Source organism: Debaryomyces hansenii (assembly GCF_000006445.2).
Source record: "Debaryomyces hansenii CBS767 chromosome B complete sequence".
NCBI classification, from domain to species: Eukaryota; Fungi; Ascomycota; class Pichiomycetes; order Serinales; family Debaryomycetaceae; genus Debaryomyces; species Debaryomyces hansenii.
The window spans coordinates 368,504-390,183 of NC_006044.2; the positions used below are offsets into that span (position 1 = coordinate 368,504).

The 21,680-nt window shown below is 38.4% G+C and overlaps 11 protein-coding genes across 11 annotated transcripts; 5 read left to right on the forward strand and 6 right to left on the reverse strand. All coding sequences in view use genetic code 12, as the record gives it.

Moving 5' to 3' along the window:
- Positions 1-224: 224 nt before the first annotated feature.
- DEHA2B04532g (DEHA2B04532p) lies at positions 225-2,393 on the forward strand (the record flags this gene model as incomplete). Its single annotated transcript, XM_457159.1, has 1 exon — positions 225-2,393. The coding sequence occupies one exon, from the start codon at positions 225-227 to the stop codon at positions 2,391-2,393; it is 2,169 nt and encodes a 722-aa protein (XP_457159.2).
- Positions 2,394-2,633: 240 nt separating this feature from the next.
- On the forward strand, positions 2,634-4,889 carry DEHA2B04554g (DEHA2B04554p; the record flags this gene model as incomplete). Its single annotated transcript, XM_457160.1, has 1 exon — positions 2,634-4,889. The coding sequence occupies one exon, from the start codon at positions 2,634-2,636 to the stop codon at positions 4,887-4,889; it is 2,256 nt and encodes a 751-aa protein (XP_457160.1).
- A 197-nt stretch (positions 4,890-5,086) lies between these two features.
- DEHA2B04576g (DEHA2B04576p) lies at positions 5,087-5,674 on the forward strand (the record flags this gene model as incomplete). Its single annotated transcript, XM_457161.1, has 1 exon — positions 5,087-5,674. One exon carries the CDS (start codon positions 5,087-5,089, stop codon positions 5,672-5,674), a length of 588 nt encoding a protein of 195 aa, XP_457161.1.
- Positions 5,675-5,747: 73 nt separating this feature from the next.
- On the reverse strand, positions 5,748-7,358 carry DEHA2B04598g (DEHA2B04598p; the record flags this gene model as incomplete). Its single annotated transcript, XM_457162.1, has 1 exon — positions 5,748-7,358. The coding sequence occupies one exon, from the start codon at positions 7,356-7,358 to the stop codon at positions 5,748-5,750; it is 1,611 nt and encodes a 536-aa protein (XP_457162.2).
- A 311-nt stretch (positions 7,359-7,669) lies between these two features.
- Positions 7,670-11,420, reverse strand: DEHA2B04620g (DEHA2B04620p; the record flags this gene model as incomplete). Its single annotated transcript, XM_457163.1, has 2 exons — positions 7,670-11,143; positions 11,208-11,420. The coding sequence occupies 2 exons, from the start codon at positions 11,418-11,420 to the stop codon at positions 7,670-7,672; spliced, it is 3,687 nt and encodes a 1,228-aa protein (XP_457163.2).
- Positions 11,421-11,892: 472 nt separating this feature from the next.
- On the reverse strand, positions 11,893-12,984 carry DEHA2B04642g (DEHA2B04642p; the record flags this gene model as incomplete). Its single annotated transcript, XM_457164.1, has 1 exon — positions 11,893-12,984. The coding sequence occupies one exon, from the start codon at positions 12,982-12,984 to the stop codon at positions 11,893-11,895; it is 1,092 nt and encodes a 363-aa protein (XP_457164.1).
- A 425-nt stretch (positions 12,985-13,409) lies between these two features.
- On the reverse strand, positions 13,410-13,877 carry DEHA2B04664g (DEHA2B04664p; the record flags this gene model as incomplete). The annotated part of the gene is made up of 1 exon (XM_457165.1): positions 13,410-13,877. The coding sequence occupies one exon, from the start codon at positions 13,875-13,877 to the stop codon at positions 13,410-13,412; it is 468 nt and encodes a 155-aa protein (XP_457165.1).
- A 1,279-nt stretch (positions 13,878-15,156) lies between these two features.
- On the forward strand, positions 15,157-15,516 carry DEHA2B04686g (40S ribosomal protein S26; the record flags this gene model as incomplete). Its single annotated transcript, XM_457166.1, has 1 exon — positions 15,157-15,516. The coding sequence occupies one exon, from the start codon at positions 15,157-15,159 to the stop codon at positions 15,514-15,516; it is 360 nt and encodes a 119-aa protein (XP_457166.1).
- A 700-nt stretch (positions 15,517-16,216) lies between these two features.
- On the forward strand, positions 16,217-17,740 carry DEHA2B04708g (DEHA2B04708p; the record flags this gene model as incomplete). The annotated part of the gene is made up of 1 exon (XM_457167.1): positions 16,217-17,740. The coding sequence occupies one exon, from the start codon at positions 16,217-16,219 to the stop codon at positions 17,738-17,740; it is 1,524 nt and encodes a 507-aa protein (XP_457167.2).
- A 479-nt stretch (positions 17,741-18,219) lies between these two features.
- DEHA2B04730g (DEHA2B04730p) lies at positions 18,220-18,633 on the reverse strand (the record flags this gene model as incomplete). The annotated part of the gene is made up of 1 exon (XM_457168.1): positions 18,220-18,633. One exon carries the CDS (start codon positions 18,631-18,633, stop codon positions 18,220-18,222), a length of 414 nt encoding a protein of 137 aa, XP_457168.1.
- Positions 18,634-18,834: 201 nt separating this feature from the next.
- DEHA2B04752g (DEHA2B04752p) lies at positions 18,835-21,435 on the reverse strand (the record flags this gene model as incomplete). Its single annotated transcript, XM_457169.1, has 1 exon — positions 18,835-21,435. The coding sequence occupies one exon, from the start codon at positions 21,433-21,435 to the stop codon at positions 18,835-18,837; it is 2,601 nt and encodes an 866-aa protein (XP_457169.2).
- Between the last annotated feature and the right edge of the window lie 245 nt (positions 21,436-21,680).

Consider the following 21,680-nt stretch of genomic DNA (forward strand, 5'->3'; position numbering starts at 1 on the left):
GCATTTGTCACATGACCTATTACCTTACCAAACAATCATGGATATTATTGGAAGAGCGTTACCTATTAACCAGAGATAAGCAGGTAATTACGAGATAAATATAGATATTCAAGTGATTAATAGTTGATTGGTCGCATACATACGCAGAAAAGCATTCGGTCAGCTGAATTTGAAGAATATTTGATAGAAGACGGCCACCAGGATTAGTAGCATTACTAAAGAATATGGCGGAATCTAATAATGTCGCTAGCAACGGAACTACAGATGAAGACAAGAGCGGAGGCGCTGAGATGAGAAGTAACGGTCAGGGGAATACGAGGTTCACGATATCGACACCCACTTCGCCGGAAAAAAATGGTGGAGACGAGAGACAAGACGTGAAGCATGAGGGCTCCGGAGTTGGAGGTGGAGCTGGGGATGGCGATGAGGATGGAAATCGGCTGCAAGAGACGCAACTGACATTGGACGAAGGGACGCAGAACGACGAGAGCCAGGGGGGACAGGGGGACTTGATGTTCAAGAAGAAGGACGTGAGGCGGTCGAGAACACAGTCATTTCAATCGGTGCTTTCGTCCGCGTCGTTGAAGTCGTTGAAACAACTGTGCGCCAGTAACCAGCAACAGGGGACGCAAGGCCAGCCACTGCAGAGAACGAACAGTTTCATAAGCACACATAGTAATCCGAATACGGTGAAAAACTTCCAGTCGTTCATCCAGGCGCCCGTGTTATCAAGCATATCGAACTTGAGAGGTAACGTTGACGATGTCGAAATAGGCCAGAGGCTTCCATTCAGCAGCCAGCGTGGGAATTACCAGGGTGATCTTAACGGAACAGACTGCGGGAATAAAGGAAATGGGTCGTCTTCCACAACGTCGTTGAATGATGACGATGAGGCAGCAGACCAGGATACCATGATGCAACAGCAGAAATTAACGTTAAATGCATTGAGAAAGTTGACCTTGTCTCCAATGCCCATAATCAATGGTGACGAAAGCATGCCGCAGAGGAAGCTGATATCGCGAAAGTCGTCGTCTAAATTGACGGACAAATCTTCAAGAAACTTGGAGCCTTACCAACCGGCAGAGGTTGATTTATCATCATTTGCAAGCTTGACAAGACAACCGAAACTAAACCTAAACGAGATTACAGGTCCATCTTCGAGCTTAACTAACAGTGAGATATCGCCCACGACATCTAAGCCGGCAAATAATTCAAACAGAGCATCTGAGAATGCATCCACGAATAAATCAGGCACGCCAAAGCGTCCACCGGCGTTGCCAAGCTTAATGGAACAGTCTGACTCGAGCATTGCTACCAGTTCCAATACGGACGATGCAGAAGGTCAAATACTGGCTACTCAAAGATACCATAATGAGGTGCATCAAAACCATTTGCAGAATGTAAGGGCACACATAAAAGATTTACCAGGAGTAAATAGTGGGTCACAAATAACCGGACCTTCATCACTTAGTGATGCAAGAAGAAAATCGGGCCAACAAGTACCTATGCACCAACCGGTTCCTCGCCCACAACATCCATATCAACCCAACAAACCCAAAATGAACAAACAATTGCAGCAAATCAACAGCTTAAGAAGTCCCATGTATATTCCAGCAGTTTTACGGATGACCCAAGATATCAATCGAAGTCAGTCGGCAACCAACTCCCCCCAAAACGACTTTTTCCCATCCAATGTAAACGACCCTTCCGATAGCCATCCAGGCTCCTCGGAAACGACCCCCTCTGTACAAAATCCTTTACTCCACAATGTACTTCAAGAAAACTTAACGTCTACACTGTCAAGAGGATCAACGAATTCTGTCGAGTCGTTTAAATCTACGGAAAGCTCTTCACCACCTGTCATGTCCCCAACTGGTCCATTCACCGTAAGCAAAAGAAAATACGAAACCATATTGAGACAGGCTCCTACAAGGAAGCATTGGGTTAGGGATGAGTCTGTTAACAAGTGCGGGATTCCAACATGCTCGAAGGTATTCAACTTCTTCGAAAGAAGACATCACTGCAGAAAATGCGGTGGCATATACTGCAAAGAGCACACGTCGCATTACCTCTACATCAACCATCTAGCCCAATTCACTACTGGGGGTCGTGGTACCTTGTCTAAAGTATGTGATAATTGCATCGAAGAATACAATGAGTTCATGAGACATGAATTCGGTGTTAGCATTAACCCAACCTGTAACAGAAAAATATCCGCACCCCAGCCATCGCATACCCTGAAAAAACAGCAATCTGCTGACAAGCTTGGCAAGATGCCAAAAGAATCTCTCATAAAATCCATAAATAATCTGAAGGTGGGTGAATCGACTACAAATAGAAACGATCAACCCGTTGGAAGTGTCCCTGCAAACTGGAGTTGGAGTTCTTTCTAATCTACATATTATCATTTATTTATTGCAAACTCTGGTTTGGCACAATTGACATAAACATTCATCCACATGTAGCCTAGTATATATATATATATATATAAAGTACTATAGTACCCATTTCTGTATATTAAAATTTCAACCTCGATTACATAAGCATTTGGAAATTCTCCCAAACAACACGGTGGTTAAATATAACGACTACTAGTTTCTATATCCTTTTAATAATCAAATAGTTAATCAAATATGGTAGAAACTAAGGCTCAATTGAAGGTATTGGGGGTGAATATAGAGACTGTTCGATTACTATTACAAGTAATTATCTTTATTTCAATTGCCGGGGCCGCAATTTCATCAAGATTATTTTCAGTTATTAGATATGAGAGTATTATTCACGAATTTGATCCATGGTTCAACTTCAGAGCCACCAAATACTTGGTCACACATTCATACTACGAATTTTTAAATTGGTTCGATGATAGAACCTGGTATCCTTTGGGTAGGGTCACTGGAGGAACATTGTATCCAGGATTGATGGTTACTTCAGGTATAATCTGGCATACATTGAGAGAATGGTTCAGTTTGCCAGTTGATATTCGTAATATTTGTGTTTTGTTGGCACCAGCATTTTCTGGTTTAACCGCAATTTCGACATACTTCCTTACCAAGGAAATGAAAGATTCTAACGCAGGGTTGTTAGCTGCCATCTTTATGGGTATTGCGCCAGGTTACATTTCGAGATCGGTTGCTGGTTCGTACGATAACGAAGCAATTGCAATCACATTGTTAATGGCCACTTTCTACTTTTGGATCAAGGCTATGAAGATTGGTTCTGTGTTCTATGGTACCTTAACAGCTTTATTCTACTTCTACATGGTTTCTGCTTGGGGTGGTTATGTTTTCATCACCAACTTAATCCCTTTGCACATCTTTGTTTTGATTTTAATGGGTCGTTATAATCATAGATTATATACTGCTTACACAACGTGGTATGCATTGGGTACTTTAGCATCTATGCAAATTCCTTTTGTCGGATTTTTACCAATCAGATCCAACGACCATATGGCAGCTTTAGGGGTTTTCGGCTTATTACAACTAGTTGCGGTTGGTCATTATGTTAAGTCTAAGGTTCCTTCTAAACAATTTAAGGGATTTTTGATGGTTTCGTTATCTTTGATCACTATTTTAGGTGTCGCCGGATTATTTGCTTTGACAGCCTTAGGTTGGATTGCACCTTGGACTGGCCGTTTCTATTCTTTATGGGATACTAACTATGCCAAGATTCACATTCCTATAATTGCATCCGTTTCTGAACATCAACCTACTGCATGGCCTGCTTTCTTCTTCGACACGAATATGTTGATTTGGTTATTCCCAGCTGGTATCTATTTATGCTTCCAAGAATTAAGAGATGAACATGTATTCGTTATTATTTATGGTGTTTTATGTTCTTACTTCGCAGGTGTTATGGTTAGATTAATGTTAACTTTGACGCCCATCATTTGTGTTTCGGCTGCCATTGCATTGTCTAAATTGTTTGATGTTTACTTAAACGTTGTTGATATTTTCAAGTCTGATTCATTGGAAGATGTTAAAACAGATTCTAAGAAATCAAAATCAAAAGTTTCATCGTCGTCTTCCGCGTCAAAATCTTCTAAGTTTATTCAGTTATTGTCAAAGGCAGTTGTCTTATTATCGTTCACCTTTTATCTTGTTTACTTCGTGTATCACTGTACATGGGTCACATCAAATGCGTACTCGTCTCCATCCGTTGTTTTAGCTTCAAGAAACCCAGATGGTTCTCAAAATATTATTGATGATTATAGAGAAGCCTACTACTGGTTGAGAATGAATACCCCAGAAGATGCTAAGGTTATGGCATGGTGGGATTATGGCTATCAAATCGGTGGGATGGCTGACCGTACTACCTTAGTTGACAACAATACATGGAATAACACACACATTGCGACTGTTGGTAAAGCAATGTGCTCTTCGGAAGATGTTGCATATGACATCTTGAAGAAGCATGATGTTGACTATGTATTAGTTATCTTTGGTGGTTTACTTGGCTACTCCGGTGACGATATAAATAAATTCTTATGGATGGTCAGGATTTCCGAAGGTATCTGGCCCGATGAAATCCATGAGCGTGACTACTTTACAGAAAGAGGTGAATACAAGGTTGATGCGGATGCTTCCAAAGCAATGAAAGACTCTTTGATGTACAAAATGTCATATTACAGATACACCGATTTATTCAATGGTAGAGATGGTATGGATAGAGTTAGAAACCAAGCTATTCCTGCTAGCCAATCTCCAGAATTAGATGTCGTGGAAGAGGCTTTTACTTCTCAAAACTGGATCGTAAGAATCTATAAAGTCAAAGACTTAGACAACATTGGTAGAGATTTACATTCTGCTGCAAAATTCGATAAATCTTCTTCTCAACAAACCAAAAGAAAGAGAATTATAAAGAAACCATCATTAGATTTAAGAGAATAAGCAACAGGTAATTCAAATCATAAGTATATATTTCGCTATATAGGTGTATTGAATAAACAAAGCAAATACTAGAAAGCATATCTCCTCTTTTTATGGTTATCACATGATTGCAACTCAAATTTATAAATTAGCGAGGTCCCTACAGCTGGTAATTTTACAACTTCATATCGTTGCTTATTGTGGTAGAACCTACAAACATGGGTATCTTGGATTTAGAAGGACATTTGATCTTCTATAGATCGTACCATTTCAATCATACAAATGTTAGTATTCATTTATTTTGTATCCCGATTATTTTATTTTCAACCATGGCATTCCTAAGCCCTGTGAATTTATTTGGCAAAGAGTATCCATACTTTAATTTGGGAGCTGCCTTAGCATGGGGTTATGGTTTGTACTATTCTATACTTGATTGGCAATTAGGAATACCATCAATGGCATTGCTAGGCTCTTTGGCGTATGTGTTCAAGGCCGTTTATTTGAATTTGAATAACATTTCCGCTATAACCCAAAAGCAGTTCATACAATATGCAATTGCTCTTCATATTCTCTCATGGTTAGCTCAGTTTTATGGGCATGGTGTTCATGAAAAGAGGGCACCTGCATTATTGGACAATTTATTACAAGCGATTGTATTGGCACCATTTTTTGTGTCATTTGAAATAGCATTCTGGCTTGGTTATAAATTGGATTTAAAAAAGAGAATGGATAATGGGGCAGGCAGGAGAATCATGGAAATAAAACAAAAAGAAGCTGCTGCTGTTGCACAAAGGACAAATAGTTAGTCTTTGTTATTTCTAGGTGTAATAAATTTACTCGACTTCTTTAGTTTTGAGTCCTTGAGATATTCATCGTACTTCATCGAAACTTCCTTTTCGTAGAGAGACGTTCCCTGTAACTGATTTCCGATGGCTTGAAATATGTTAGTATCCTAATCGAAAGTTTTTGGTAAATTTTATACATACTTAACCATCCAGGCCGGACATTATGATCTCTTCCGAAGATTTCTAATTTTCTAGAGTGAGTTCCCACGATTCTTTCAACAATATCATATATTTCATCCGGTTTCCTCAGAGTTTCCCTAGTTCCGCTAACAATCACATCGATATCCATTAACCTATTAATCCACGGTGGGTCCCCTTTGATGCCCACGAGCAAGTGCTCTTTAGAATGATTTAGCCAATGGCCGGTTCTACCGGTTACAATAGTACGCTTCAATTGATTCAACTTAATCCAAATCATTTCATCCGCTATAGTGTAACCCCAATTTTGCAATGCTTGACGACCAATTTCGATTGCCCTTCCGGTAACCCAAAGTAATATTAAGCCTTCATCTTGCAACTCGTGCATAGGTAATGATAAAAGTTCGAAATCTTTACATGTTCCATACGGCAAGGACATATGGATATCCCACGCTGGATCCGAAACAATGACTGCAAATTTTCCTAAAATCAGAAACGGAAGATATCTAACGTCACAATTGATCCATTGCGCAGGTATTTGTTTCCTTTGGTACTCTGTATAACATTCGCCCACGGTATACTCATGGTCTGATGGGCGTTTAGTAATACCCTGCTCGTGATCGTCTTGTTTGGTAGTAATTGGAAACAAACTATAGTAATGCAAGTAGCGGCAGGTTTTCATCTTGTGACATGTATCCAAATACGAACAGTCTCCTAAGTATAAATCGGTATGATTATTTAAAATTGGCAAGTAATGTATCTTTGTTTGAGAACATTTGAGTATTTCAGGTTGAACCACGTTGTGAGCTTGATGTATGATCTTGTGGACATACAGCAATTCAGGTAAACCCAGTTTTAGTAATTCTCTTTTAAGGCAAACGCTAGATAATATGTGAGAATGATGTGGATCATCGCATATTTCGTAATAAGGCTTACTTCTTGTTTTCAATTGGACTTTCTCTTGTGCTAAGCTAATCAGAGCTATCGGCTTTGTCAAAAGATTATCTAGCATTGGCAAATCTATATTCACTTCAAGATTCGAACCATAGTTAGTAGGTCTTTCCTCCTTAATGGTGGTTTGCAATGGCTGTTCCAAGAAGGAAATTAAAAAATCATATTTGCTTTTATATTGATCCATAGAGAGTTGATTGCTTTCTTTGTATGTGGATTCCTTTATCTGCAAACTGTTCAATCTTTCTTTAAGAATGGCTAAGCGTTGCCAATTGATCCATTTGAGACATGGTTCGGTTATTGAAGTTGTAGTCTCATTCCAATTGTATTCTTGTAAATCAATATCAAATTCTAATGCACGACCGCTAATTTCATATAACTTGAGTACTAAGCTTATAAATGCTAGGAATGTATAGCTGGACCCTGTCCCATTCTTTTCGTTATATTTATTGAATAAGTTATGTATAACACAAAGTTTCCCTCTTATTGGATCCTGAATCAAATCTTCCTTCGATTCCAAGATGAAATTCGTTATTGTTTCTAAAGCGCCTCGCATCGTTAAGTAATATCAATTTGCGAACAACAATAATTGAATCACTATACAATGAACAGTAGAAAAAAGATAGGACAATAAAAATATTTGGCTGTGAAAAAGTGTGAAAATAGCGAAAATCTGAAACAATCATATTAAAAAAAGAAATATGGCGTATTATATAAATATACAAAATACTCGTACTAAATACAAACACTAAATGACTTATATAACAAAAAGTATGTAAATAATTTTCTAAAGGAAATCAAAACTAAAATGTTGGGAAAAAAATACGAATTATGGAACATAATAAAACAAGTCGTAAATTAGCACCATTAAAATCCGAAAGGATTATCAGGTGTGGCAGCTTGAAGATTAGCTCTTCTTGCGCCCGTAGATTGGCTTTGTAAGGTAGATGGAGCGTTACCAAATCCCGCACCTGTAGGTTGTGATTGTAAAGGCTGGAATTGATGTTGCTGACCAAATGTTGTCGTGGGAAATTGCGCTTGGGGCTGGTTAAATGTATTTGATCCATTAATGCCCGTATTTTGGAACATATTCGACAATTGGTTCATATCAGGTTGCTGCTGGAACTGGTTGAATGATGGTTGTTGTTGTTGTTGCTGTTGTTGTTGCTGGATACCGAAACTAGTTTGTGGCATCATCTGTGGTTGACCAAAAGAAGGCTGTTGTTGCATATTAGGTTGGAAGCCACCAGGCATCTGGTTGCCAAACGAAGGTTGTTGCAGCATATTGTTATTAATTGACTGGAATCCTCCAGTAGCTTGTCCCCCAAATGATGGTTGTTGCTGCATGACATTAGGCTGAAATCCACCAGTGGTCTGTCCTCCCATTTGTTGGAACATATTCAGAGTGTTCTGCATACCAAATGATGTTTGTGGCATCATAACAGGGTTCGATTGACCAAAGCTGGTCTGAGGCATCATGCCTCCGGTAATTTGGCCACCGGTTCTCTGTGCTGGAACCATAGGACCGGTTCTTTGCAAAGATAATGACTGGCCCCCAAATGACGTAGATGGCATCCCACCAGTAGCTTGACCTGTCATCATTGGTGCTTGGCTAGTCATCATTGGTGCTTGGCCAGTCATCATTGGTGCTTGACCAAATGAGGTTTGAGGAAGTGTCACATTACCAGTTTGCAATGGTTGGAATGCAGGTTGACCAAAAGTTGTTTGCGGAATGTTGTTGCCAGTTTTTTGTTGCTGACCAGTTGCTTGCCCCGTAAAAGTGGTAGCACCAGTTTGTAATGGAACAATTCCAAAAGTAAGTTGAGGTTGCAAAATTCCCGTTGCTTGGATTGGGATAAATCCAGTTGGTTGAGCAGTTATTGGCATAAATCCAGTCGGTTGAACAGGCATAAGACCACCCGTCTGTTGAACAGGGATCAAACCACCAGTACGTTGAACAGGAACTAAACCACCAGTACGTTGAACAGGGACTAAACCACCAGTACGTTGATCCGGTACTGCTCCGCTAGTTGGTTGCGAGGATACTCCATTTCCAGTTTTAACCGGAGTTAAAGTTGGCGCAGTTGGTTGTTGTTCTTGTTGAGGAGCAGGCGGCGGTACATTCTTATTATTCAGTTCTAATGGTTTGATATTAACCAAATCTTGCAATGCACCTGTATACTGTGGCTGTTGAGGAGCAGGGGCAGGAGTGGGAGCAGGGGCAGGGGGCTTTGATACGTCTTCACTGGATCTAGCTGCTGGTTTAACTGCCCATGCATCATCTTCAAATTTGTTGGATTGTGCTTGTTGTGCAGCGATCTGTTCTTCAGATCTCAGAGGAGATGGTAATGCTTTAGGATCCACTTTGAAAACTTCCGCTGCTGAATTGTTATTTTTCAACGCACCAGTCGGTTCTGTAAATAAGCCACCCGCCGGAACATTTGGTTCGTCGGCGGTTGTCTTCTTTCTATCAAATTTATTGTCTAAGAATTTCATTACTCTCAAAATATCACCTTCCCTTAAACCTAATGTACGTAATAGTGAAGGGTTAATGTCCGCTAAAATATTCTCATCCATTTGTTCTCTATTGAAGTTAAGAGTATAACGTTGACAATTGCCAAGATCCACACCACAAGAAAGGAAAAACTCAAACCAATCATATTCCGGTTCGCTAGTCGAAATAGCAGTTGTCGTTTTTGGCCTTGTGGGTTGAGGTGGAGCTATATCATTAATAGCGGAAGTAGCTGATTGAGTAACACCAGTTTGATGAGGCTTGGCTCTTTTCACATTTTGCTTTGTAACTTCCTGTTTATATGATTCTAAGGATGTTCCTGTTATCTTTTCCACGTATTCTAAATCCTCGAGACATAACTTTGCAGCGGCAACTGCAATCTTTACACCATTAGTTTTATGCAAGTGAATCTTGCCTTCAACAAAGCCCAAGAATTCAGCCTCAACCTTGAATGAGCCCGAACTATCAATCCACGTTCTAACCCTATGGTAATTCGGCATTGATTTATCATTTGAATCACCGTGGCTGGATTTGTCTCTTTGCATACGATCATTTTCTCTGATTTTGTTACGCTCTTCTCTGGTACGATGATGATTCTTACTTTTTCTGTGACCGAGATCATCATTCTGCACAACCCTACCCCTAGAGGATCTAGCGCTTCTCGTAGATTTTTGTCTTTGAGGACCTTCTGTCAATTTCTCCAAGTTTGAGGTTCCAACAATTTCAATATAGGATGATGGAATAACACCTTGCCTTTTAGTTTCAACATTTTGACACATCCACCAATCTTTAGATTTTGACTCATTAACAATATAAACTTCGTCACCTTCCTTACTCATCAATTCATCAGAACCTTGTGCTTCGAAATCATACATAAGTCTTCCAATCTTCCTGTTCGACCCTCCTGTCGAAGCCTGAGAAGCTCTAGCAACCTCCTGTAATCCTTTAGCATTTTCAGCACCCTTTAAATCTCCTAAAATAGACATAATTGCTTCGGCTACATCTTTGGTGCCTGTATGCAATTCAATTGAAGCACTAGGGTTCTTAAATTCTAAAAATAAATGCTTTTTCTCATGGCTGAAATCAGTCAAATCCCTAATTTTCCATTGCTGATCAAGAGACGATGCAGACTTTAATTTAAGTTTCTTAGGATTTGTTGTGTTTGGCTTTAAAACTACATTTCCTTGACCGATTGAAAATATGACAGCTCTCTTCTTACGCCCATCAACTTCATCTATATACCAAGTAAAATAATCACCATCAAATTTATGTTCCTTTGTATCCTTAATATCTTCTTCATCTTCTTGGCCGTACTGCGTAGGAAGATACTTATTTTCTCTAACTGGAGTTTCATTTGAAGGTCTAGAAGGCATTGGAGGAGGTGGGACATCATCGTCATCAATATCATTATCAAGAACCTCTTGTTCTTGAGGCTCATTAATTTCATATTCCTCGGGTTCATTGTGAGCTTGAGATGGATGCACTGGGGGTGGTTGGAATTGTGGTTGTGATTGCGGAGACGCAGACATACCCCTGTCACGGTGGGTTGGAGGTGGTGCAAAATTAGCAAAAGACATAACAGGAGCACTTTGACCTTGACTAGGAGTCTGAGGTTGTGCTGGAATTTGTTGTTGTTGCTGTTCACCAACTTCGAGATAATTTGCCGGAACGTACCCAAATTGTTGATTAGTCTGAGCATCTCCCACCAAAAACCAATCCGGATCGTTCATATCAAATATATTAAACCGATCACCTTCCTTAAATGAAATTTCTTCCTCTGTTTGCTTGTCATAGTCATATAATGATGTAGCTTTATCAACAATTGGCGCCTAAATTCTATGTTAGTATCGAGTTTATAGCAGATCACATTCAATTCAAAATCAAATTACATACCTCTTCAATATAATTCGATGGAACCAACCCAACTGGCTCGTCAACTTCTTCGTCGCCAGCTGGAATTACCCTTTTCTTAACTTTCCACCAGTCGTCTACTTCTGACCTTTCTAACAAGTATAACAAGTCATCAGCACTAATGTTAAGTTCTTCATCAGACTGGGCCACATAATCGTACAATGCCCTGTAGACACCTATATATAATGACAGCATATGGCCTATAATGTTTAATAATTAAACCGGTTCGTTGGTCTCTCCCTGATCACCAAATCAAAAGTCGATTCGATTTTCAAGCGTTATCGAGACCATTCCCTTTATGGTATACACACGATATAATTTAGGGGAAACTACTATAGATGTTATTACTAACAAATAATGATGGTAAAAGCATGGTATAAGTCTTGATATTGATGCTGTAAAGAGGATGATGTGGTATTGTAAAGCTACTTTTGGATATCCAAACAGATTATTCGTAGAACGCGTCTGTTAACTTGTGCGTATATAAGGAAACGATATAAATACTACTGTACTTTGGACTTGTTCGCCTTAGCTACTTATGTTGACAGTATCAAGTCAAGGATAATATCGAGAGCTAGAGTTATACTTTTGACATACAGTTATGTCCATTGCGAGGTAATATTTTAATTTTAACATAAAAATCTATTTCGCAGCATGTATTCTTAGTCTAATTAACTTTGTTAATACCATTGCCATTCTCTAATAAGACATTTTCTATATTCTTCATGGCCATAATCGCTGTATGGTCAAAATTTTCGACGGTTGAAGCAGCGATGTGCGGGGTCAATACTACGTCTTGTCTCCCGAACAATTCCTCATGAACTCTTGGTTCGTCTTCAAAGACGTCTAAGCCAGCAAATACCACTTTGCCAGATTTTAAGCCATCCACAAGTGCCTGCTCATCAATGACCGTACCTCTACCTATATTGATAATTCTGATTGGCTTAGCGAATGCGTCAATCGATTCTTTATTAATCATGTGTTTAGTTTCTGGTGTTCCTGGACATGCAACGACGATCAAGTCGGCAATATCTCTTGTGTCTGTTAAAGTTTTGTGGTATGTAACTGGATATGGTACTTGTGCTTCTTCTTCCTGCGACAATTTCGATCTTTTGGTGTAATGAATGTTCATACCGATCTCAGCCAAGCGCTTTCCAATTGTTTGCCCAATTTTACCAAACCCTACAATTATCACATTATGGTTTCGTGGAGATAAATTAGACCTATTAATGGCGTAATGTCCAAACGCATAATTTTTCTTCTCCCCTAAGGTGGTTGTTCCACTATCGGACTTGAAACTTGCCGTTTCTAACTGTCTTCTGATCTGCACTGTATTGTTGGTGTCTTTTGAAAAATTATCCTGAAAGATCTTGAAGTTTCTGAAACTCAACAAAGCATTGTATAACACCAATTCCGCTACCGGTTCGCTAGCACCGTCCGAGGGAACATTAGTCAAAATAATATTTTTTTCAGCCATTTCTTTACCATCATACCCATCATGCCCAACCGAACAGATGGAAATCACTTTAAGGCTTGAGGGAGAATTCTGGAGCACCTCATTGCGGAATCCCCCGAGTAGAAAGAACCCTAACCATGCCCCATAGATAGCTTGTACATTTTGAAATTTGGTCTTGAAATCTTCGATCAATTGCTCGAGTGTAGTTAATTCATATTCAATGCAATCGAATTTTTTGGTGAACTCATCGTATTGCGGCAATGATTTATTCAAATCACCGATGAAAAGTACTTGTGGTTTCATTTGGGTGCTGAAGAATAATAAAAAAAATTCAGGGTGGAAAGAATCACTATTTTATAGTATGAGGCACCAAAATTCCGTATCCGATTTAGGAAGTTCACACCTATATTACGGAACACTTTATAACCATTATATGGCACGAATGTGCATTATACTGCCTACATTAAATATAACAGAATGAATATACTATATTTTATGAATATAAAATAAGAGCTGATGAACAAAAGAGTAAAGGTAACGTATAATCAATAAATTTAGTCGATGATTCCAGAAAATGAATGAAAAAAAAAGCAAATGTAAAGTGTAACAAATGATTTAAGTCCTAACTAAACGTAAACAAATAGACACCGAGGCATCGTTTGCATCCACGGCCAGTCACTTTCTAGAAGAGCTGAGATGGGTAAGGGTCAAATAACACCGGAGAATGTCTAATGGTGTTGGTGACCTGGTTCACCCAAGTATTTAGCAGAATACACGTTACCACATTGCCAGCATCTACCTGGCTTACCTTCTTCAACCTTCATCCAGTAAGGCTTGTGGTCGTCACCACCTTTACCCATACATCCAACATAACGGTAACCCATGTAAGTTGGGACTAAGTATGGGTCCTTCATAGATCCGGAACCTTCGAAGATTGGGTTTTCCATGTCGAAAACATCGATACCTTCCATCTTACCTAAAAGTTCGAATCTTTCTAAACCAGTAGCTTGTTCCAAATCGGATGGGATGGTACCCTCTTTGGCACCAGGACCAATCAAAGATCCATCTGGACCAGTGACTTCAGACAACTTGGTAGCAGTCTTAGCGGCAACATTGTTTTGTGGGGAAGACATCAAGATTCTTGAGGTGCTCAAGAATCTAGTTTGCTTAGCAAAACGTATAGTACGAGAAAGCATGCTAGATATTAGTTAGTATTGATACTTCCACTGAATCTGAACCGTTCCATCTGTTATCTGAGGCATTCAATGGGCAATATTATCATCCTATCCATCTCCCGACCCACCACGTCCCATACTATCGCATTCGTGGGTTTCGGGCTCTTCTTCTTCCTCCAATCTCCTCGTCTTGTCCTCCATGTCCCCGTCATATCTTCCCCATCGTCCATTTCGCCAATTTGAGACCCAATTATTCATCACACTCCACTCCCCTATCCATATGCCCCTTTCTTTGTCCAATTGATCGTTCTTGTCCAACTACCAAATTCCTTCTCTTCTCATTGGACATCTCACTAATGGGGTTTTTTCACTTTCTCCAGGTAAACAACGTATCTACCCGCTATGCACAGATTTCCCTCCATTTCAAGAAACTGGTTCTTCTTGTGAATATATGTTTCTACGTACACTATTGACTATGGTATATGCAAATTAAACGAATTAATTTAAACTGATTACCTATAACATATCATGAACTAACAAACAAAAAATCAGCTAATATCGAGACTAGTTACACAAAATCCCCCATAACGAGCTAGTCTTAACTATGAGAAAATGATCTTCAACGTAATTGGCTGAGGGTGCGACCGGCATTAACCTGTAGATAATCTCCAGGGAACGAATATGTCACATGATAGATGGAAAAATCCTTGGTGACACAAAATCAAATAATCCCAAGACGGAAGCAATCTAGACAAGTCGCGATTATAACCCTAGAGAGGAACTTTTCGCGTGATTGTGATCCAGATTGTGACGGCTTTAAATTTCTGAACCACTCACGACCACTCTCACAATTTTTTTTTTCAGTCGACAGTACCCTCAGTCTATTCTCTCACCAATCTTATTAAAAGTGAAAATACATAATTTTTCATTATTTTATTTCTCTGATCAATATAATAATAGGTATGTATAGAGTATACTGTACCATTGAAAGCTTAATGATATAATCAATAATAGAGGATATTAGCCTCGTTCCCAGATACAATATAGACATAAAATGGCCATGTAAGAAGAGTTTTGGCCGGTGAAAAATTAAGTCCAGTATGAATAAAAATATTTTTGGTTGGGATAGAAAGAGATTGAAACAAGATATGGACATGATATAATAGAAGGAGGTATTGGCACGTTGTTAGAATGATATGGGTAATATGGGAATGGTATCAATTGATTTATTATCGCTTGACGTGTGAGCATTATTGACCATGGAAACCGGAACCGAGTACTAACATAATTATAGTTCAACATGCCAAAAAAGAGAGCTTCCAACGGTAGAAATAAGAAGGGTAGAGGTCACGTTAAGCCAGTTAGATGTTTAAACTGTGCTAAATGTGTTCCTAAGGATAAGGCCATCAAGAGAGTCACCATCAGAAACATGGTTGAAGCTGCTGCTGTTAGAGATTTATCCGAAGCTTCAGTCTACTCTGAATACGCTTTACCAAAATTATACAACAAATTGCACTACTGTGTCTCTTGTGCCATCCACGCCAGAATCGTCAGAGTCAGATCTAGAACCGACAGAAGAATCAGAGCTCCTCCACAAAGGAAGAGATTCACTGCTGACAAGAAAGTCAACCCAGCTGACGCTGCTAAGAAAGCTAACTAAATTTGCTGACCGTTTATTGTAAATCTAAGTGTTTCACGATGACTTGTTAAATTAGTTTAATCCTGTTTATGTTTTTATATAATCTTCCAGCAGTTACTGTTGATTGGGCTTTTTCGTTCATGATCTTTCAATAATAAAAAATATGTACTTTACTAGCTTGATGTAGATGTCTAAGGTTGCTCTGTGGTAAACTGTGGCAGGCTATTCCCTTATGAATGCCGGATCTATGACCACCCTTTTAGTTCACAAACCGCTTGATTGTTCGGTCGGTGACGCTACTCTACATTCGACTACACTCCCCTAGCCTCTGCATTTGTCCATTCCACTGGGTGGATTCGTGATCTTTTGGTATATTGATGAAGAAAAAAATACTCTTCCCTGTATATAGTTTGTCTAAAAATTTAATTGGCCATTTGCGAAAATCATGGTGTAAAGAATGAATCAATTAATAAGGAGACTGGACTAAAAGTGACTTATTATATTTCAATTTATCATAAACGATTAACTATTACTAGATATCTTTCATACTGGTATAATTGAGTTGAAAACATACATCAATTTTTATTGTGGATATAAATTGCAACAGGAAAAGAGGACCAAACCAACATCTCTATCGCACGTATACCATCATCGACAGATTCAAGAGCAACAATTCGGTAAATTGTAAAGCTATTAAAAAGAGTATATGGTTTAACGTAATATGACTATGGAAGACACATGGAAATTTTCACAATGCTTTGGTGATAAAGGGGATATCGAGAATATCACCGAAGCTGATATCATCTCTACTGTTGAATTTAATGACCAAGGCGAATTCTTAGCCACCGGTGACAAAGGTGGAAGAGTTGTTCTCTTTGAGAGGAACCAATCGAAAAAGAAGCAAAGCTGTGAGTATAAGTTCTACACCGAGTTTCAAAGTCATGACGCTGAATTCGACTACTTAAAGTCTCTTGAAATCGAGGAAAAAATCAATAAAATCAAATGGCTCAAGACTTCCAACAATCTCTGTTTGTTGTCCACCAATGACAAGACCATCAAATTGTGGAAAATCCTGGAAAAGCAAGTTAAATTGGTCAGCGAGAACAACTTGAATGGCTCCTCCAACTTGCCACTGAGTGCATCGAATATATCAAATTTGAAATTACCCAAGATGACTTTGCATGATAAATTGATTCTGGCGCAACCAAAGAAGATTTACTCGAATGCCCATGCTTATCATATAAATTCCATCTCAGTTAATTCCGATCAAGAGACATACTTATCGTCAGATGACTTAAGAATTAACTTGTGGAACCTAGGCATATCAGATCAGTCATTTAATATAGTGGATATTAAACCAACTAACATGGAAGAATTGACTGAAGTTATTACAAGTGCAGAATTTCATCCAAGTCATTGTAATTTATTTATGTATTCTTCATCTAAAGGTACTATAAAGTTGTCAGACATGAGATCAAACTCATTATGTGATACTCATTCAAAGAACTTCGAGGAGTACTTGGATCCTGCTTCGCATAACTTTTTCACGGAAATTACGTCTTCTATATCTGACGTCAAGTTTAGTCACGATGGTAGATACATTGTTTCAAGAGACTACATGACCGTGAAGATATGGGATTTAGCAATGGAACTGAAACCTGTGAAAACGATAAATGTTCATGAACATTTAAGAGATAGGTTATGTGACACTTATGAGAATGATGCTATTTTCGATAAGTTCGAAGTTCAATTCAGCGGCGATAATAAATCTATTATGACTGGTTCTTATAATAACAATTTTATGATATATCCAAATGCTGTTAATGACACCCAATCAAAACCATCTAAACCATTTAGTAGCACTAAATTCAATACCACATCATTTGGCAAAAATAAATCGAATCAACAGAAGGACGATGATGATTCCGATGAAGACGACGATGATGTGGCCTCACCACCTATGGATAGCGAAACATTCCCTCAATCACCAGGCTCGCAATTAGATGATGATGACCAAGAGGAAATTGTTTTGAAGGCAGACAAATCTGCTTTTAAATCGAAGAAGTTAGGTAATACTGGATCAATGACCCGTAGAATGATGAGCGGAGTCGGTTCAGGTAGTAACGCCGGAGATTTTGATAATATTGATTTCAAGAAGAGTATTTTACACTTGTCATGGCATCCACGGGAAAATTCTGTTGCAATTGCTGCAACAAATAACTTATACATTTTCTCTACTTTATAAGATCAATTGAATTGATTTAATCATTCTCATTCATGATTTACACTTCCTAGTTTCTCTAGTTTCGCTATTTTAAATAGTGTTGCAATTGAAAGTTTTTGTATTAGTGACGTAGTGGATTCGTATCCATTTAAATAATAAAGCAATCAATAAAATATTAAAATGATCAGACGAATTACTATATGAAGAGCATCTTGCTTTATTTGATAACTATGTAGTACCAATTGAAGCATATACAAAATTTGGCGACTAATCATTTGGCTTGTGGTACCTTTCCTCTTCACATATAAATTATCCCTACTACATTTTATCATTTCAAATCGCTACAGTAGACATCAATAATAGGCTGTATATTTCTAATATTCAAGCATGAACGCTTATTTGGCGTATACAAATAGGAATTAACATTTCTAGCAAAAATGAACTAAGAGCTGAATGAAATAAAGGCTATGAAATAAGCATAATCAAATCAGCTAAATGACTTAGGCTTCAATGTGTCTGTTGACATCACTGTTCCAGAACAAGGTTTTGTCACCATCACCCCAGAAAAACTTCTTTTGTCTCAAGTTTTGGTATTCGTATTGGGTTGGCCATTCTTCATCTGGGACTTCTCTCAAGTGCTTTCTGTGCTCAGCATGGTGCATTTCAATTCTGGCAATTGGGATGGCAGTTAAGAGAACAACTGGGAGAGCAACAACGTAGGTTATTTTCTTCCATAATTTAGTAATACCTTCGGAGTGTTCAGCCTTTTCCCTAGAGGCCTTCTTGAAGGCTTCACCAGCTTGTTTATCGACCTTTGGGAAGGCATTTTCAGCAATTCTCTTGGAAACACCGTAACCGTGGTGTCCACTGGAGTTGAATCTAACAAAAGTACGTTGACCTACACTTCTAAACATCTTAATTAATTCACAATCGTGTCAATGTCCGTATAGTGAAAATTATAATGACCGATGTTAGCAAGTTGATAAAATGGTGTGAGGTTTGATTACGTGATCAAACCAATTTTTATTGGCCGTACTCAAGGCACGTGATTTAGTATAAGGTCAATATCAGTATATACGTTTATAACTATACACGTTCTCTATATTATATAAATACTATGGACTAAGCGGTGGCAAGTCTGCGCCTCTATTAATGCTTGCATTGTCCAAGTGTTCGTCGGTTTGTTGTTCTACTTCTGGATGTTTAGAATCCTTATTTCCGCTATTGTCGTGAGCATTAACTGGAGGAGCCACCTCGTCTTCTGCCTTTGCTTGCACGTCAACCTTTGCTTGCTTGTCTTCTTTTTGATTTTTCTCTCCAGCTTTGGTCTTCTTGGCCTGCTCGGTGTCTCGAACGAGTACGGATACAGCATCTTCATATTTGTAGTTCTGTTTGTGTGCCATGAAATTGAAGAAATCGTGCCTCAACGCAGGGAAGCGAACCTTTAGGTGCTTCTCTTCATTCAAGAGGAGTGATTCAGTTGAGTCTCCGTGGATCATGCGCTTTATTTCGCTGTCATGAAGCTTCGTAATGTCCCTTGTTACCAAGTACTCGACCAACAAATCGTCTTGGTCAAATAATAACTTCAAATAGTCTTCGTCAGATAAGTTCTTAATGACAGAATCATTATCTTCAGATATTTCGTATTCGTCGGCCCGCTTCCTATTTCTTAATTTACTCCTGATAAATTGATTCAAGTTTCTGGTTAATACCCAAATTCTGAGCTTAGGTAAAAATGTATAGCCTTTGAACTTCTTGGCCATCAATCCTTTGAAACCGTATTCATTATTCAATAATTTGCCATAATCAACTGGAATATACGCGGGTTCCCCTTCAACTATAGATAGTTTCATCGGACTTAACTCCTCTAATTTCGCAAAGTGGTTGTTACGACAGTTATATGCCTTTATATGCTCATTTCTATCAATGTTACTGATAGTTTGATCAGAAGATCCACTACTGATATCGTCCGGCAATAACTTATTGAGTCTCGGAGGTAACCTCAGGTCTGACAAAGCTAATCCGGTAATATCGATATAAAATCCAGTGTCAACATCTATAAACCTTGCATCTATGTTGTTATTTCCATTTCCTTTTGTTCTGGAAGAAATGAAGGTCCCACAATCTAAGAAGTACCTTCCATAACGTATTTCATTATTATCTCCATCACCTAAATCCATAATTATAGACTGGTTAAACTTTCTTGATAACATATGCAAATCAGCTATCGGCATTTGGACGTCAATATCATTATCCCAGGGAAACCCTACTCCATTCCAATACCATGATAATAAAGAACCGTGAGCAATCCATGTATTTAAATTATAAGTATTTGTAAAAGTTAACCATGCCCTGATTAATCCATGTAAAGAAGGGGCTTGTTTCTCGGTATAGTTAATAATACCATTGAAAAACCTCCAATCGTAATGACCTCCTAGAGCAAAATTAGATTCTTTTCTTATAATCTTCGCTTCATTGAAGTATTTTGGGGGGTAGCCTTCATTGAGAGATACGCGCAATGACAATCTGTAAAGTTTTTCGATTTCAGTTAAAGAATCGTCGGGAACTTTTTCCAAAGCAGCCAATATATCTGACGAATTATCCTTGAACTGTTCATGTGCTAAAACCCTTTCGTATTCAACTACAGAATCCCCAGGAACTGGAATCTTTTCCTTGACCATATCATTCAACCTCGCTAATTCTTGATCAATGTTGATGATTATATCTTTAGAGGTATGTAACACTTCTCTATACTCTCTCCTGAAATCTTTGATAAAGTCAGGAACTAATGATGTATCCGCAATCTTAACACGGTTATTTGTATCCTGGGTTACTTCTACCTGTAATCCTGTACCTCCTGACTTCAATTTGTTCCCATTTTCATCTCGAGAGCCTGGTAAAATAAAAACAAGCGACATTGGCGGAGGCATAAAATCATGCAAATATGATTTAGCTTGCAAAACCTTGAACTTCTTACGAGATCTTCCACCATATTGAAAAACGTGGAACCCTGTGGACAATTCACTTCCTTGTATCAGTTTTAATAACTCTTTGAAGACAGGGTCTGCATCGTTATCATTCAAGACCTCTTCAATCTTTTCATCGTCGATACAAAACTCCTCCGCCTTCTGGAGTTCCATCTTTCTGTTTCTAAGATCACTCTTAGTGGTGAGATCGAATTCCTTGCAACTTTGTTTGTCATCGCTCAAGAAATGTTCGTTAAGTGTCGCTAAATCAACCCAATCCGCCCAATGGAAATACGGCAATACTAATTTGTCCACTGAACCAGACTTCTTGATTTGACGTCTCAAGTTGTTAAACACAAAGTTCAACGTAAACCTAGGATCAAATACATGCAAATTTGGAGATTCAAAAGCATCCGGATCCACCATATAATCCGGTAAGACTAACTCGTGATCTTTTTCATTCTTTGATACGTCCAATAGCCACAACTGCTTCTTCTGGTCATCCGATAACTCATGTTCCATACCCTCCTTATGATATATATGATTAAATTTCGAATCAAGCAACTCGTTAAATACTTCAGGATTCTCGGTACTATCATCTTTGAACATAATCCTGCGGACATCAAAAAGATTTACTCTAATGTTTTGTTGTAATGACGCTTCAGGATCATAATTAAGTAACGAAAGTATGGCAAAATTCATTACTAAAAGTATTGCTAACAAAGCTAGACAGCGGGATCTTCTTATCATGATGTTGTGGATCAAAATCGTTTAAAAAATCGGCTATCTATACAGTTCATCCAATACAGCTGACAAGCTTTAATCCGGTAAGTAAGGTAGTACGAATACTTCAATATCAATAATATAAATAGAAAGATTACTAACTTGTAATAAGAAAAACAATGGATTTCATCGAGACATAGTAAATAGATTCTATTTCTTCAAAGCCTTGCGAGCACTTACTCAACAAGTGATATTTTTTTCAGAAAAATCAA